This window comes from Oncorhynchus clarkii, chromosome 18 (assembly GCF_045791955.1).
Source record: "Oncorhynchus clarkii lewisi isolate Uvic-CL-2024 chromosome 18, UVic_Ocla_1.0, whole genome shotgun sequence".
Lineage (NCBI taxonomy): Eukaryota > Metazoa > Chordata > Actinopteri > Salmoniformes > Salmonidae > Oncorhynchus > Oncorhynchus clarkii.
In genome coordinates, this window is record NC_092164.1 from 40767311 (window position 1) to 40785859 (window position 18549).

The 18549-nt window shown below is 42.2% G+C and overlaps 2 protein-coding genes across 3 annotated transcripts; both read right to left on the reverse strand.

Moving 5' to 3' along the window:
* Positions 1 to 1030: 1030 nt before the first annotated feature.
* On the reverse strand, positions 1031 to 9453 carry LOC139373506 (T-complex protein 1 subunit gamma). The gene is made up of 13 exons (XM_071114098.1): positions 9265 to 9453; positions 8296 to 8357; positions 7770 to 7820; positions 7599 to 7661; positions 7387 to 7483; positions 6083 to 6200; positions 4896 to 5082; positions 4528 to 4810; positions 4345 to 4426; positions 3925 to 4105; positions 3427 to 3672; positions 3127 to 3258; positions 1031 to 1856 (listed from the first exon to the last, which is right to left on the reverse strand). The coding sequence occupies exons 1-13, from the start codon at positions 9290 to 9292 to the stop codon at positions 1764 to 1766; spliced, it is 1623 nt and encodes a 540-aa protein (XP_070970199.1). The 5' UTR covers positions 9293 to 9453; the 3' UTR covers positions 1031 to 1763.
* A 563-nt stretch (positions 9454 to 10016) lies between these two features.
* On the reverse strand, positions 10017 to 18532 carry LOC139373507 (protein disulfide-isomerase A3-like). Of its 2 annotated transcripts, XM_071114099.1 has the most exons (13): positions 18223 to 18532; positions 17725 to 17803; positions 16780 to 16897; positions 16595 to 16702; positions 16250 to 16379; positions 15848 to 15961; positions 15547 to 15672; positions 14988 to 15170; positions 13677 to 13785; positions 13409 to 13537; positions 13123 to 13202; positions 12935 to 12992; positions 10017 to 12438 (listed from the first exon to the last, which is right to left on the reverse strand). In XM_071114099.1, exons 1-13 carry the CDS (start codon positions 18381 to 18383, stop codon positions 12349 to 12351), a joined length of 1485 nt encoding a protein of 494 aa, XP_070970200.1. In that variant the 5' UTR covers positions 18384 to 18532; the 3' UTR covers positions 10017 to 12348. The 2 variants fall into 2 exon arrangements, with proteins under 2 accessions (XP_070970200.1, XP_070970202.1); XM_071114101.1 differs by lacking the exons at positions 17725 to 17803; positions 18223 to 18532 and adding an exon at positions 17489 to 17536 and having other exon boundaries at positions 11684 to 12438.
* Positions 18533 to 18549: the final 17 nt, after the last annotated feature.

Genomic DNA, 18549 nt, shown 5'->3' on the forward strand with positions numbered 1-18549 from the left:
TGCTCAGCCCCCTTCTGTACTCCGTTTACCCATGACTGCGTGGCCACGCACTTCTCCAACTCAATCAAGTTTGCAGACGACACTACAGTAGGATAGATTACTGATCACCAACAGTGACGAGAAACTACAGGGAGGAGGGGAGGGCCCTGGTTGAGTGGTGCCAGGAAAATAACCTCTCATCACTCAATGTCAACAAAACAAAGGAGCTCATCGTGGATCGTGGACTGATCGTGGACAGCAGAGGGAGCACGCTCCCATCCACATTGACAGGACTGCAGTGGAGAAGGTGGAAAGCTTCAAGTTCCTTGACGTACACATCACTGACGATCTGAAACGGTCCACCCACAGTGTGGTGAAGGCGGCGCAACAGCGCATCCTGTATCACCGCCTGGTACGGCAACTGCACCGCCCGCAACCGCAGGACTCTCCAGTGGGTTGTGTAGTCCGCCCAACGCATCACTGGGGGCACACTGCCTGCCCTCCACGACATCTACAGCACCCACTAGTCACTTTAATAATGTTTAAATACTGCTTTACTCATCTCATATGTATATACTGTATTTTAGTCAATGCCACTCTGACATTGCTCATCCTAATATTTTAGATTTTTCTTAATTCCATTTTTTTATTTCGTGAATCTGCCAGATCAGAGGCAGTAGGGATGAGCTCTTGATAAGTGTGAGAATTGGACCATATTCTGTCCTGCTAAGCATTCAAAATGTAAGAAGTACTTTTGCGTGTCAGGGAATATGTATGGAGTAAAAAGTACATTCTTTAGGAATGTAGTGAAGTCGATGTTGTCAAAATATAAAATAGTAAAGTACATATAGCCCAAAAAAACTACTTAAGTAGGACTTTAAAGTATTTTTTACTCAAGTACTCTGGATTTCACGATGCAGCAAATGTAATGCCACCTTAGCAATTAATGAAACATTTCACCATAGGCTAAGCTACATTGTTAACTAAAGTGGTGAGAGAATCATAAACACACATCATGGGCGTCAAAGTGAATGAAACAAACATAGGCCTGTGTCATTTGTATCCACTTTTATTGAGGTTGATTCTATCACAGGTAACAGCCCCAGGTAAAGGGTAATGGAGGGAAATGGTCTGGTGGAGTAACAGGATTCAGAACCAGAGACACCGTAACTCCAACTATTTCTTGCAGAAAAAAAGCACTCACTCATTGAAATGCAAGACGATCAAATCCATATAATGCAGCATTTAAAAGGGACCTTCAGAGGTAGACATTGCAGGCTATAAATCATTTGCAAGGTCTATTTTTCTATAGGATCACAGTGCTTTAGTAGTTCATTCAAATTACATGATTTGGTCACCATCCATTGGCAACCGTTATTCAGCCTCGTGAGACTAACCGAGGTAAACCTTGATCCCAGGAGAACATATTCAGTCACATCTTACACTTACTGCCATAAATACTGCACAAACACACACCACACAAACAAACCAAACTAAACTTGAGTTCCTTGGTACCAAATCCAGTACATTCATACAGTATGTAATACATGCAACAACCCTATCCCAGTCTGCTTAGTGACCATAACAAATGTCATATCTGAGTGAGGTTTATAAAACAGTGCTGTTAAGTTATTAATCATATGTACAGGATACACATGGTATACACCGTCCAACAAAATGCTTACTTGCAGGTTCCTTCAACAATGCAACAACAAGAAATAGCTCAGACTGCCTATTCCTCCATTACCCTCTTCCTCCTCTTTGTTCCCAATCCTTCTACCCCTCTACTCTGCGCCCTGTCCTCCTCCTGTCTGCTCATCTCCCTTCTTCTTATGTCCAGAGACGATGTCATCGATGCGCAGCAACAAGATGGCTGTCTGGAGAGAGAAAGAAGGAGTCCAAGAGAATAGAACTGCATAGCCAAACAATATGTCTTACACATTGTTACAACATAAATTCAAAATGGATTAAAAATCTCACCCCATAATGACAACATGTTTAGATATTTTAGTACATTTACACATGTTAGAATCACATTTGGCAGCGATTACAGCTGAGTCTTTCTGGGTAAGTCTAAGAGCTTTGCACACCTGGATTGTACAATATTTGCACTTTTTTCTTTTTAATTCTTCACGCTCCGTCAAGTTGGTTTTGGATCATTGCTAGACAGCCATTTTCAAGTCTAGCCATACATTTTACGCCAATTTAAGTCAAAACTTTTACTAGGCCCCTCAGAAACATTCAATGTCATCTTGGTAAGCAACTCCAGCGTAAAAAAACATTAGGAACACCTTCATAACCACGAGTGGGTGTGTTGATACACCATCCAAAGTGTAATTAATAATTTCGCCATGCTCAAAAGGGATATTCAATGTGTGCTTTTTATTTTATACCCATCAACCAATAGGTGTATTCTAGTCAAGGCTCATCCTATAAAACTACTGCTGTACACACTTTTTCTATTCATATACTGTCCATAATGTCTATACACACACACCATCATATAAATATATATTTATTTTGGACTGACATTGCTCGTTGTGATATTTCATATATATAGTTTTGTTAGTTATTACTGCACTGCTGGAGCTAGAAACAAGCATTTCACTGCACCTGCAAAATATGTTTACGCAACCAACATTTGATTTGAGGTGCCCTTTGTGAGGCATTGGGAAACCTCCCGTCTTGGTAGTTGAATCTGTTTGAAATTCATTGCTCAGTTGAGGGACCTTACAGATAATTCTATGTGTGGGGTACAGAGATAAAGTAGTTATTCAAAAATCATGTTCAATTCTAGTATTGACATGCAACTTATTATGGCGCTTGTTAATAAAATGTTTTACTCCTGAACTTATTTAGGCTTGCCATAACAAAGGGGTTGAATACTTGTTGCCTCAAGACATTCCAGCTTTTCATTTTTTATTTATTTGTAAAAATGTCTAAAAACATTCCACTTAAACATTACGGGGTATTTTGTGTAGGCCAGAGACAAAATCTCAATTTAATCCATTTTAAATTTAGGCTGTAAAAAAATGTGGAAAAAGTAAAGGGGTGTGAATACTTTCTGAAGGCACTGTAACTAATGAACACTTGTGTAGCGCATCAATGCCTTCAACATTGTATTGAGCAGGTGGTTGGAAGTCTCACCTCTACTGCAGTCTTGTAGGTCTGGGCCTTGACGGCCAGTGGCTCCCAGATGCCCAGGGAGGTCATGTCAGCCAGGGTGCCAGTCTCTCCATTCACCCCCCACGACACACTGCCCTTCTGGGTGTGCTTGGCCTGGAGTGGGGATGGATCTCAGTGAAAAGGCCACTATAATGTACAGTAAAACCTCCATCTCCCTTTCACACCCTCTCTCACGCTTGCACACACACGCTCCCATCGGTCTTCCTCCGAGATGGTATGAGGTTCTACCTTTGACTCTCTCAGTCTCTGTCGCTCGCTTACCCTGAGGGAGGTGAGCACACGGATGGTGGAGGAGCCACAGTTCTGGATGAGGGTGCGGGGGATGACCTCCAGGGCCTGGGCCAGGGCACGGTAGGGCCACTGCTCCACGCCAGTGAGGGCCTTGGAGAGCTCCATCAGCCGCTGGGACACAGCCATCTCGGCAGCGCCACCGCCAGGCAGCAGGCTGGGCTCCAGCAGCACATTGCGGGTCACCTGCATGGCATCCTGCAGGTTACGCTCCACCTCCTGGGAGAGAGACGTAAATGGGGGAAAGAGAGATTTCAGAACACAAGTAAAACCTAATTTAGTCATCTTTGCACTGATAACTTGTGACTTACAAAAAAAAAAAAAACAGGTTCTAGGAGGGGAGTGGGAGAAGCAGAGACTCATCCCATTAATGTCATTCTTTACATTATCATCCCTCTCTTTTAGCACTTAGTGATTGTTGCACAATAAAAAGAGCATATTATTTTGAAAGCTTTATTCTCAGTTTCTCACCGCCAGGATTTCCTTGCTGGCTCCTCTCAGCAGGATGGTGCAGGCTTTAGGGTCTTTGCACTCTGTGACGAAGGCAAAGTACTCGTCTCCAATCTTCTTGATCTCAAACAAGCCCGCCCCCAGGCCCACGTCCCCTTCGCGCAGCTCGTCCGTACGGCTGGCAATGCGTGCGCCACACGCCCTGAGGGGTAACAAGGAAATAGGTTAGAGCAGTAGTTGTGAAGACCATACACCCTGTTAAAGAAGCAGAAATAAACCAATACGCAATGAAAGTGCTCGTTCATTCGCTAGCTATGTACATAGTAACTTGACACAGAGCAAAATGGTGAAATTTAAACATGTTTTTGTTTGCGATAATTGTCTCCGATAATTGATGTAACGTCAACAAATTTAAAAAAAAATTGCTTTCAATTGGCTTACCTGGCGATCCGGTTGTTGTCAGTCTTTCTTACACGGCGAATAGCCGTGATGTTAGCCTTCATTAGGTAGTGCTGAGCCAAGTCTGAAGAGAGAGGCAAAATATAGTCGAGGTAAAAAATAAAGTCAGTTGCATCAGACATAGGCCTTAACAAGAACAATGCATTTTGAAGCAGCGTGGGATACCTGAGATGCCCTTCTCTGTGAAGATGAGGTCTGGCTTGAGGCGGATGATGTCTTCACAGATCTGCTGGATGTACTCCTCCTCCATCTGCAGGATGCGGGCAAAGTCCTCCTCACGAGTGATCTCAATATCAGTCTGGCTCTCTCCCTTCTTGTACTCCAGGGAGCAGTCCAACAGCACAATACGGGGATCCTTGATCATTCTGCGCATGCGCGGGTGGGTCACGTCCTTGTTTACCATCACACCTCTGAGCACGCACGAGTCCTCGATGATCCCACCGGGAACCTGGACAAACACATTAACACAGAGGATGAAGCAGAACTTGGACTGCACAGGAAAACAAACATTAAAAATACACTTTGATCCTTACCTTTTCTACTTTGGCGTACTTCTTGATGTCGATCTCCTTGCGTCCGTTCTCCTCCATCTCCACAGTTTTGACGGCATCCAGGGCGATGCTGCAGGCCATGTCAGACCAGCGGCTCAGAGCCTTGGTGTTGATGGCAGAGTTGATGATCTTCAGCATCATCTCCCTGTCACTCACGTCCACTGGGGTGCTGGGAGGAGGAAAGAGTGTTGTTAAACAAATGTTATGAGTGTGAAAGCGGTTGCCACCTAAAACAGTGGTTCTCAAACTGGGGGTCGCGAGAAGGTTTTTGTGGGGGGGTTGAAACTGAATGGGAAAAATACATATTTTCCCTACAATTTAATAGGCTACAGATACCATTTGTATTGTATATTTATACATTTGCCTATTCGATTAGGTTACTAACAAAATAATTTGGTACAATACTGTAGGCCTGTCTCAAAAACATCTCATCTGTGCCTCAGAACCAAAAAGTGTCTTGACTCTTGACCAGTCATCAGCATTTGGCACACAAAGGCGGGCATGCATATCCAGGTTAATGACCAGAAAGCACTGGTTTCATTTTCTCCAGTTTTAGCTGGCAAAAACATAGTATGTTTAAATAAACAAAAAGTTTAGCAATGTGATAAAGACACATCTTTGCCAGAATAGGCTTTCTGGCAATTCGTTGATCATTTTCATACTTCAGACAGATCTAGGCCAAGTTTGGGTGGCAACTGGCTATCTGTCTAAAGATACCATAGCTGTAACATCGCACTGTCTTAAATACTTATGGGATGAAGATGTAATACATTTACCAGAATATGTTACAATATTTGTGAGGAAGAAAAAGGCTGCAGACAGACCATGCTTTCCAGCCGATCCTGCAACATACAGGTCGGCCGTAACCTGCTTGCTCTGGACTCCAGAGAAGTAACATGACATTGGCTGCTAAGATGAATGACTTACACCTTAAAATGCAGGTCTAAAACATATATTGTGTTTTGAAAGTGGATCACGGTTTGACATGAAACATGCAGTGACCAGAAAAGTATTTGGGCAAAGGTCTAGACTTCATATAAAATCACAGATTAATGTCAATCACAGATTTGCATAATAAGTGAAGTTATACAGATGTCAAGTTAGAATTCAGCCCTTAACGATTAAAAGGTTGTGTGTGTGTGGGTGGGCGTTAGAGGCTGGAACAGTACCTGATATCTTTGAGCAGGTTGAGCATATCATCCAGGGCATGTCTGTAGGCGCTGATGACAACCGTCGGGTGCATCTGCTGCTCCAAGAACTGCTCTGACACGGACAGCATCTCACCCGCTAGAGAGATGCACAAAATGTATGGATGTCTCCCCGGCCATGGCTGTCGATGCCCCCTACTGTGGCCGAAATGCCCCCTAAAAAAATCCACGCCTTGCGGCCAAAGTGGCCGTTGTGCCCTTGGGCTGAATATAATAATACAAATTCCCTTCTCCCAAATGCCAATCGCCCTGCTCCGAAGCACCCCTCACTCACATGGCTCTCTCAGATATTTATATTCTTATTAGTCAATGCCCGTCACGTGATCAGGGCCTTTTCCACAGGCATCGCAGCTCCGAAGTAGACTACTAGTGATGTAAGAAACATTGGGGATGCAACGGCGCGTGCATCCTTACGGAATTCCGAGTCACATATTGAAGACGTTAGATCTGTCCATGTTTACTTTGTCAGCTAACAAGATGAGTAACAAACAGCAAAAGCACTAACCTATGTCAATCTACTATCTCACATATTACATAAGTTGACCTATTCTATGGGTCAGCTTGTCGTTCTGTACAAGAAAGAAACATTCCAAACAGACGCTCTGGGACAGTTGTGGGATGATAAGACCCCAAATGAATACTACTACCGTACATCAAAACAACATTTTAAAAGCAATGAGGCTGATGCAACAGATCAGAATTTCTATATTAAAAATGTTGATAACCTATTATTTCTTCACATTATAAGCGCAGCAATGCGCACACGGCAGCAGGCTATAAATGTTCCAACATACTATTAGCAGGAACGGTCTATCAGGTTGCGTGGAAAACACAACTAATGGGACGCAGAGTTAAAATGTACATTTTTAAAATGTTTTAAAAAATAACATCAATCAGGCCCTATTCATTTCTGCAAACTTTTAACTCAGATCTTGTACGTGGACAGATAATTGCGTAGTTGGTACGCAAAACGTGTGCATGTTGGCAGGTCTGCAATTGGCCCAACATCGCCCGGGTTTGGCTGGTGTAGACCGGCATTTTAAACATTTTTTTTTTCTGAACAGATTTGCCTAGTTAAATAAATGTTTTTTAAAAAATCAAAAAAATGGCCTTGCCCCTAAAACCACTAAATTATTGGCCTGGTTGAGACACAGGAGTAATACATGAAGAATAGGCTGGATTGGATTACTAGTGTACTACTACTATGAGAATAGACCTGATGGTGCAGTGTATTTATTCACAGTATTGGGCATGTGGTGACTCACCCAGGATGATGACAGAGGTGGTGCCGTCTCCCACCTCCTCGTCCTGAGTGCGGCTGATCTCAATCATGGACTTGGCAGCCGGGTGCTGGACCTGGATCTGTGGAAGCAGAGACAGGGGGAAGGAGGTGGGCTTTGCACTGGGGCACTGAACATTGATATTTTCTGTATGGAAGTAGACGTATTGGGAATCATAGCAAGTGTGCTCTTCTCACCTCTCTCAGGATAGCGTTGCCATCGTTGGTCATCACAATCCCACCCATGGGGTCCAAAAGCATCTACACACAAAGCATGTTATGGTTTCCCCAATTCAAGTGCTACCATAAAGTATGTTTCAAGCAAAACTGTGACAAAAACCTGAGGATAAAAATAAACCTATAGCTCACTTTCATCATGGCCCTTGGTCCCAGGCATGTTCTGATGACGTCTGCGATCGTCTACAACACACACACGAAAAAAGGTTTATCTATATAGTGTCAACAAGCAATGCATCATAGCTTTCCTACATTCCTCATCAATTGAGCTACAGAAGCAATGTAATGGGTAGGGATGTGAAGATACCAGTATTGCAATATTTTTTCCATGGCAAAAATGAAAAAGCAGACTCTCTTTGGTCCTTAAAAATCTGCTGTATGTAAAATAATGTGTGCTATAGCTTGGAAAATAAATGTGACTCTAGACGACAACATGTTCGTTTCCAACACTAGGGCTGCTTTCCAAAAGAAGTTTAGACCGCTTCATGACCCCCCCCCCCCCCCATGCTAGCAATTATCACAATACTGGTTTCATCCCAACCCTAGTACTGGGCCCCATAGTCAGCAATTAAACATACAATTATGTTGAAATAACATAGCTAGAAACCATGTTAATTCAACCAAGTACAGTGGAAGACACCAACTAATGGGACCTCACCTTGGCTGCACTGATATTTCCGGTCTGAACCTTCCGTCCAGACTCCCTCTTCATATTCTGGCCTGTAGGAAACATGAGAACGGAGTTAATACTATATTGTGTAAAATATTGCTGCAAAAACACAGCAGACCAAAACATCATTACAGCAATTAGTCTAGTTACCTCTATGATCCAACCAGTCTACGTTTGTTCTACACCTTTTGATTTCCATGTACAAATTAAGATCCCACATCTGTAGCTCACTAGCTACCTACCTACATCATACAATAGCTAGCTAGGCGTATCGTGTGTGGATTATGGATGTCTCGTATTTTGGAAGGCTGACATTTTACACTGTAATAATATGCCTTGCAGCTAACAGATACATAGTTACTAAACGACACACAAATACAGCACCAAAGTTGGCTTAAATCATCTGACATGCAGGAGCTGTCTGATGTTCACATGCCTGGAAGCTCCGACGATCAGGTTCAAATTGCAGTGATTTGAGTCAAACTTTGAGTTTCACTAATGTTGCCGAACAGATGGGCAGGACTCCCATGTTTTTAGCCCCAATTGGTCAACAGCAACCAAACTAGCTCAAATTTGCTAGCAATAAATTGTCAATGTGTAACGTCATTGCAAATTTTATTCTTGAGAACAGACATTTTAGTTGAGCACTTAACGTTAGCGGTTGTGTAAAATGTACTGTAACCAGCCAGATATGTTTTTGTAACGTTACGGCCAAGAAAGTCATACAAAGAGCAAGTTAGCCTACTAGCTAAATACCTTGCTAACACTAGCTAGCACTGTCAGTGGTCGGCAAGGAAGCAGAAGCACATGCTTTGTTGCTGGCTACCTGTGTAGCCGGTACTGGCCGCTTGTCAGGATATTACAAACGACAAAAACATCCAAATGCGTCACATTTCCACCGAAATCAAAATTAAGATGTTACATTTTTCGTTGCTTATGATTTTTCTATCAACTTACTCAGCACGAGAACCTGTTGGCCCATCATCGTGACAGTGTGTGTGGGACAACGGCCTGGAACCTTCTGGGCAGCACAAGAGGAAGAAGATCCAGATGCGGGGCGGATTTCTTCCAGTGTGTTAACCAATAACCTTCGAGCAAATCATAACGTACTGTGACTTCCACCAGTTGGGGAACCGGGGTAAACGCAACAGGATTAAAGGGGAGGCGAGTATATACAGGCATCATTGTGAGACACACCCTGTACCATATATTCATTGCCTTGTACAAAACCAAGCAACTCCATATACAGTAATCCAATATTGGCTAGACCTTTTCTGAAATTCAAGGATACCTGTATTACAGGATGTTTCGCTTCTTGTTATTTTATTGAAGAAAAAAAAATGATATAATGACAATACCAAACCACTATGTTGTATTTATTTTACCTTTATTTAACTAGGCAAGTCAGTTAAGAACAAATTATTATTTACAATGACCGCCTAAACCGGACGACGCTGGCCCAATTGTGCGCCGCCCTACTCAACTAGATCAACTAGATTCAGAAGCAAGCCATTTTTTCTGGAGCGGAACATAATTACAAATAATTTGTAGACTGCAAATTGACCGCAAGAAGCCCAAACATATATTTGTCTAAAACAATCATTTCAGACCTTCCTTACATTTCTATACGATCACGTCTCTCTATTATGTGTGGGAACACTTCGGAACAGATTTCTTAAAATTAAAATCACTTTGAGCTGATTTCCTAGTGTTTTTAGTTTTTTATACTGAACAAAAATATAAACGCAACATGCAACAATTTCATTGATTTTACTGAGTTACAGTTCGTATGAGGAAATCAGTCATTGGAATACAGATATGCATCTGTTGGGTCAAATATACCTTAAAAAATGGGCCTCAGGATCTCGTCATGGTATTTTGTGCATTCAAATTGCCATCGATAAAATGCAATTGTATTAAATTGTGTTCGTTGTCTGTAGATTATGCATGCCCATACCATAATCACACCACCAGCATGGGACACTTTGTTCACAATGTTGACATCAGCAAACCACTTGCCCACACAATGCCATACACGTGGTCTGCGGTTGTGAGGCCAGTTAGACAGAAAGCCAAATGTTCTAAAACGGCTTATTGTAGAGAAATTAACATTAAATTATCTGGCAACAGCTCTGTTGGACATTCCTTCAGTCAGCATTCCAATTGCACGCTCCTTCAACTTGCAACATCAGTGTCATTGCGTTGTGTGACAAAACTGCACATTTTAGAGTTGCCTTTATTGTCCAAAGCACAAGGTACACCTGTGTAATGATCATGCTGTTTAATCAGCTTCTTAATATGACACCTGTCAGGTGGATGGATTATCTTGGCAAAGGAGAAATACAAAATTTGAGCGAAATTTGTGCGTATGGAACATTTAGGGGATCTTTTATTTCAGCTCATGAAACATGGGACCAACACTTTACATGTCGCGTTTATATTTTTGTTCAGAGTATGTCCGACAATGAGTATGTCCAACACAAAAAAACATGTTTGTTTAAATATATATCTAATTTTTTTTTGGGGGGGGGGGGCTCGCCAGTTGAGGAACGCTGCACTGTGTCCAGAAAACAAAATATGTATTCACTGATGTAAGTATGGTAACTGTCTTACTACGTTGTACGACAGTAGACTATTGTCTGACTGTTTTCCAGAAGAAAGTCAAAGAAACAACAAAGACCGATTTTTAAAAAATGGTACCAGAATCTTTTAAGTGAGAAAACGGCAAAGACATATCTCAATTTCTTAGCAGATCAAAAATAAATATACTAAGGATAATGGGTCCTCTGAGTGGAAAACTCTAGCAACATGTACATCAATAAATTATAAGGCTCTGTCCAAAAAGAGACAATTAAGATAGCAAATATCCTTCGTTTTCACACATTATGTACAAAGTATGTTGCTTCCTGTATACTCTATTCAATAAATATGACGACTACACACACACACACACACACACACCTGTCCTTCATAGCCACATCCAAACATCGTATAGGCCTTTCAGAAGTTAGTTGCTCTAAAAATTCCTGGCAAAATGGCATATAATGATAGAAACATAAATATAAACCTGAATATTCAAAAACATAGGGTGAAAAACATTTGTTTTCAAGAACACCATGGTGGTACTTGTAATTTTTGCCAATCTGAATATTGCCTTTACAGTATTTCCAATATGGTTAATTTGATATTGACATGGACAAAAAAAAAAAGGAGAATGGGTTGGGATGTTTTGGGTTTTGTATGCAGTCAGGAGGCAGATAGATCAGGAGTGAAGTGGTTGGTTGGTTGGTTGGTTGTTGGTGCTGTCTGGAATGACACCAACTCAGTAGCTCAAGCGCACATATAAAAAGACCAGTGGGTATATACCCGTCTGAACTTTCTTTTTTAGAACTAGGAAATATGGAGCCATTTCAGAGTATTTTACACAAGCAAGCATCATTGGTGGAATGGATGGTATGGCTTACGATGGTAAGGAAGACGGATGGTTCTGAGATAGAGGAGAGACGATAAGTCAAGATCTATATAGAAATAGACGTTATTACAGTATCATTATACAGCATATATTAATCTCACAGTATTTGATGCATGACAAACCTGCAACACACTGATCCTTGGTGAGTTCATGCCGTTGATGTACATTTTGATTTAGCCTTTATACGAATGGAAATTGGGAAGGTTTGGTTCAGTCTTATGACAAGAAAATCAGCCTCATCTCTCTTCCAGGTCACTTGACATTAGAAGCCTTCAGTCCTGTCCTCACTCATTGTTTCTCTTCTTCTGTAGAAATGCTATTCCTCCTCCTGATCAATTACAAGAAGCTCTGTTCCTGGAGAGTCAAACATGTAACTTGGATTTCATTCAAATCTGTTGTTTCAAGGGAAAAAAACTTTGTGGGTAGAGTTTCTGGAGTGTTATTTCATCAGAAATAAAGAATCTCAGCAGAAGTTGTGACTCTTCAGGAACAGCGTATCCACAATCGCAATTCCAGGGGTCTCAAGCTACATTTCCCATCATACACCCCTGCCATCGCCTAACTTCTGTTCACAAGTCTTCTCTCACGCCGCTGACAACGGGGATGTGCGAGGCTTCTCTCTTCAAGTACTTGATGAAGTCCTTCACTTCACGGGCTCCCTGGAATTAGAGGAAAACATTTTAAGCTCCCTTTGTAACCCGACATATACAATCTTTGATACATCAGTATATGCAGTGTTTCCCCTAGGATTTTTTTCAGCAGCGGTGGCAAATCTAGTGGGTGAAGTAGTTTTGTGAGCCATTGCTTTCAGTCATTGTGCTAACGCCAGTTAGCAACTTCCTTCAAACTGCACACAGACATAAAAATGGTATCCATTAGTTTATTTGACTCGGTAAGTACAAAAAGGGATTCATTGCGAAAATCTTGCACTATCCCTTTAAAAGCACGTTTCGGCAGAAATATCTATAGATGCAAAAAAATCTCTCTCTCTATATATATAAATAAAAATAAATATTATATATATATAAATCTTTTAAATATATTTTTGGGGAGTGGTGGGCCGCCACTGCTAAATTAATATAGGGGAAACACTGGTATATGACTAGTTTGTGTCTGCTTATGTAAAATGGAAATAACAGTTTAGGGAGATTTCACCTCATATCGTTTGGGTTGGTCCTTCTTGTCTGCCCGAGCAAAGTAGATGGTGGGAAACCTACAGAACAACACATGAGAGAGTGAGAGAAACACAATGAATGAATGACCAGAGACAGGGTGAAAATGAATGGAAAGTGAGAGCTAATAGAAGGGAAAGGATAACCAGGTGATAAAGTGTGGTGTCTCACCCTTGCACATCAAAGCCTTGTGGAACATCATTGGCTGTAGCATCCATCTTGGCAATGACAATATTAGGGTCAGAGTAGAGCTGAGAAGAAAACAGGAGAAATAACCAATGAGAACAAAAGGGTTACTTGGCTTTAGCTCTTTTCCTTAGTTTACTGACAAATCACCATTTTTTTTTTTTGAGGAAAGCCATAATAGTAAACAGTGGCAGTAAATAAAATATTCTGTTCTAGATTTAAATTACTTAAAATGTGGCATTGGTGAGTCTGTGTATGTAGTTTTTCTCACCTGTTCTGCCAACTCCTTGTACTTGGGCTCCAGGCTCTTACAGTGACCACACCAGGGGGCATAGAACTCAATCAGCACGTCCTTCTCAGGGTCATTCACAATCTCCTCAAATGACTCTGCTACCACTACCTGGGAGTGGGCGCGCACACACACACAATAAATGTGAATTGTCACGACAACAAAATCAGAAACACAAATGTACTGTGATTGAGTATTGAATAATAACACAGAAATACAGACACTCGTTCACATAGACAAACAAACATACCTTGACGGGACCCTTGTTTTTCTCAGGGATGGGCTCCGACTTGATGTAACGTTTTAGTCGTCCAGCAAAGTAATCCTCCAGGAATCTTTCCAGGGACTTCCCATCTCTCCTGTTAAATAGATTCAACAACAAACATAATTAGTAGGGTTGTACGTGGTGGAACTTAAAGGTTAGACTTAGAACCTCAACTAAACTCAGCAAAAAAAGAAACGTCCTCTCACTGTCAACTGCCTTTATTTTCAGCAAACTTAACATGTGTAAATATTTGTAGGAACATAACAAGATTCAACAACTGAGACATAAACTGAACAAGTTCCACAGACATGTGACTAACAGAAATGGAATAATGTGTCCCTGAACAATGGGGGGAGGGGGTCAAAATCAGAAGTAACAGTCAGTATCTGGTGTGGCCACCAGCTGCATTAAGTACTGCAGTGCATCTCCTCCTCATGGACTGCACCAGATTTTCAAGTTCTTGCTGTGAGATGTTACCCCACTCTTCCACCAAGGCACCTGCAAGTTCCTGGACATTTCTGGGGGGAATGGTCCTAGCCCTCACCCTCCGATCTAACAGGTCCCAGACGTGCTCAATGGGATTGAGATCCGGGCTCTTCGCTGGCCATGGCAGAACACTGACATTCCTGTCTTGCAGGAAATCATGCACAGAACGAGTAGTATGGCTGGTGGCATTGTCATGCTGGATGGTCATGTCAGGATGAGCCTGCAAGAAGGGTACCACATGAGGGAGGAGGATGTCTTCCCTGTAACGCACAGCACTGCCATCCTGTACCTGTCCCGCAGGTGTGATGTTCAGATGTACCGATCCTGTGCAGGTGTTGTTACACGTGGTCTGCCACTGCGAGGATGATCAGCTGTCCGTCCTGTCTCTCTGTAGCGCTGTCTTAGGTGTCTCACAGTACGGACATTGCAATTTATTGCCCTGGCCACATCTGCAGTCCTATTGCCTCCTTGCAGCATGCCCAAGGCACATTCACACATATGAGCAGGGACCCTGGGCATCTTTCTTTTGGTGTTTTTCAGAGTCAGTAGAAAGGCCTCTTTAGTGTCCTAAGTTTTCATAACTGTGACCTTAATTGCCTACCGTCTGTAAGCTGTTATTGTCTTAACGATCGTTCCACAGGTGCATGTTCATTAATTGTTTATGGTTCATTGAACAAGCATGGAAAACAGTGTTTAAACCCTTTACAATGAAGATCTGTGAAGTTATTTGGATTTTTACAAATTATCTTTGAAAGACAGGGTCCCGAAAAGGGACATTTCTTTTTTTTGCTGAGTATATGTCTAACTCACGTGAACTCCTCCCTCATGGTGTACTTGAAGCCCTGTTGTGTTCTGATGGTTACGAAGGGCAGATCTCCTCCGTCCGACGCACCCAGACCAAACTCCTCCTCTAGCTCATCCACAAAGTCCCTGCGATTGGCCACGGCAAAACTCAGGCCCTGGGACGCAAACTGATAACCCACCTTCATCACTCTGAGAAGAGAAAATGAACGACATTTAATAATAATGATAAGAGACTTATATACCACCTTGTATACAATATTTGGAATTCAGGTATTATATGTACTGTATGTAGGATAAAATCAAAATACATATCTACATTACTACTTGGTCACACTTTACGTTGCCCAATGGCCATGTAAGGTAATAATAGTCTCTCAATATCATCCCATAAAAAAAAATGTGTGTAACAATTGTAACCAATACAATAATAACATACCTACTATGAATTCAGTATCAAATTAAAAACAGAACTGAACTAAAAGAGAAAGTTGCTATTAAGTGTGGGTCATCTAATATTAGTGTGGTTTAAAGTGTTAAAGTGTTGTGTTATTGGAGGTGTACCAACCTGTTCCTCCAATAGTTGGAGCCTTTGGGGTTCCGAAGGTAGTCCAAATCATAGTACGCAGTCAACAAGTCCTGCCCCTTCAGCTTATCTCTGTTCTCATTGGTCAGATGGGGGCACATTCCGAAACTGACAAAAGGAAACAGGAAGACCAATAACGTTAGACACTCAAGTAGAGGTAGAGAGGGAAAGAGAGATGGGGATATGAAAAAGAGAGAGTGATATGATAGAGAGATAGAGACACTAATGTAACAGACATTCAGGTGATGGATTTAGAGTAGACAGACGGGAGCAGTAGTCTTACATGTTGTCTCTGATGAAGCGGCGCAGTGTGTGGGTGGTGATGGTCTCTGTAAAGCGCAGCACGCTCTCCTCAAACTTACCGCTCAGCCTTGGAGGCCTGAACAGCAGAACACTCCTGGAGAGACGCAGGGGAGAGCGATAAGACGGTAGTTGATCAGTCTGTTGGTAACACCTTGTACAGTCACACTAGAGCAGTGTTTCTATGTCCATTCCTGGGTGTACACAATTTTGCTATAGCCCAGCACTAAGACACCTGATTTACCTCAACAGGGTTATCTTGATCTCACTCTCTATCACGCTCACTTCTTCCCATTCTCTTCCTATCCCTCCCCATCTCTCTACACCTCCCTCTCACTCACTCACTCACTCACTCACTCACTCACTCACTCACTCACTCACTCACTCAGTGTCCACCCCGTGTTTGAGGCCCAGGGTCATGTTGATGGTGTGGGCGAAGCGGAAGTGGTCCCTCATGACGCCGGCCGCCTTCAGAAACTCTGCCAGCTGAGCACTGTCAGGCCCAGAGAAGAAACCTGGGAGGAGAGAGATAAGTATGGAGAGAAAGTACATTAGCCCATTCCAACACTGCCAGTGTTAGCTTCCACCATGTTGCATTCACCTCTCACAAGGCTTTTCAGAGCAGTGGACATCAATTAAATGATGGCCAATGTGAAAAGTACAGATTCAGGGAACCAAAGATTCAGTTAAGAACAAACAGGTAACTATACTCTTCTAGAGTATGACGTACCCACTACACTGGCGTCAAAGTGGTTGACAAAGGCCTCGACATCTGCCTCGCTACGCAGGGTAACCGAGTTGGGCCCAGCCTGCTTCTTCATGTAGTGGACAATCCCATCTGTTTGTATGCAGACAAATGCATTAGTAGGCCTACGTGATTAGTGTACTTTAAATAACGCTTAAAATCACACACACCTGCTGAGCGTGGTCCGTCATAGGACGAGGAGTCTTCTCCGTTTCTGAATATCTTGAGCGTGGGGTACCCTGTGACTCCGAAACGCCCGCATGTGTCTGGGCTCGCTGTGCAATCCACCTGAGGGGTGAGAGAGTGAGATGGACAGAAGAGATACAGAGGATGGGGAGGTAGAGAGAGAGAAAGGGATAGATAGTCAGAGTAAAACAATTATAGAAAGCAAAGGAGTGAGAAAAAGTGGGAGAAAGAAAACGATAGGGAGATGCCAATGGCAATAGACCCATCTGTGTTTTCAAACATTGCTGCAGGAGGGTGATGTGCAGAGGGCGATATGCACAAGTTGGTGGCAAAACACATTGGAGTTCTTTTTGGGGGGAAAGGCTCTATTTTGGAGTGCATTTCACACTACTTTTGGATTACAATTATATTTTAAGGCTCGCGTGAATGTCCTGCTTAATAATATAGTGTCATCATCGCAAATAAACTGCATTATACTTTTTTTTTTTTAAACACTTCAACCAGAAAGATTGCTCTTTGGCTAGCTTTAGCTACAGCCTATGTAGCAAAACAACTGCTGCATCCAAGTTACTTTGCAAAGATCAAAACCAACCAGAAACGTAGCAACTTTTCAAGCAAGAATCGAAACATCATTGTAAGCGTATGAGAACCCCGAATAGTGATTTTGTTTAGAAGTAATAAAAACGTAAATACAGGATGTTTCATGGGCGCATACGTCGATGCCTTTTTTACTGCAGCCAAGAGTAGGGTGCATCTGTGCGTGAACGTCGACGTCACTGTGTCGTGCACTGGAAAGGGGTCTATATAAAGTACATTAGCCCCTTTCATATAATGTGCCTGGGTTATATAAATAGCAACTGTACCACAAATTGGCAAACAAAATAAATTGGTAACTATTCTGACAAAGTGGTGTGGTAGCTTTATCATACCTTAGCAAGTGGCACTGTCCCTTTCAGTCGACTGGCTGCGGTCTCAAAATCTGGGGCTAGTTTCTTACAATGTCCACACCTGCGAAGCAAATAATGATCAAATAGATTACTGGAGATATAATCCAAGGAACTGAATATGAACTGACAGGCAATACAAATGTTACCATAGTTATGCGTGGGTATAAATGTGTTATACCTGTAAAACTCATAAGCAAATTGGGGTTATAAAGACATAATATTACCAATTTTGAAAACATATCAATAGCTGATACTATTTGCACAGAGCGGCCAACATGCTACTAGCTAGCTTGCGTTGATACAGTAGCTACTTGCCTTGAGTTTGACAGCTGAAACAAAGAATATAGTTAGCTGGCTAACGGAACACGTCTTGGACAGTTGCCTAGAGTAGATAATGTACTTACATATTTGCCTTAAATTACATTGCACGTCTATAAATGACAATGGATATAGACATAAGGGAACGTTTCTATTTCTCACCACGGAGCGTAGAATTTCACTAACATCGTCTCGTGCTCCGCTGCCAGGTAATCGAAATCCGCGTCCCCTAGCTCTAGCACATCACCCCGTGCGACTACCGCGCCAGAAAATATTACAACCGATAACATGAAAGCAAAGATAAGCGACAAAAAGGAAGCCATATTTCTAAATCCTTCAAGTGAACAGGATTATCAAATAAAATACAGAAACAAAGAGCACATATGTTGTGGAAAAAGAGGACCCTCGCTGTCACCCTGCGGCTCCTCTTTCCGGAAAAAGACGAGTGGACAATTGAAAGGCGGGACATAAACGGAATATGAAGGAAAC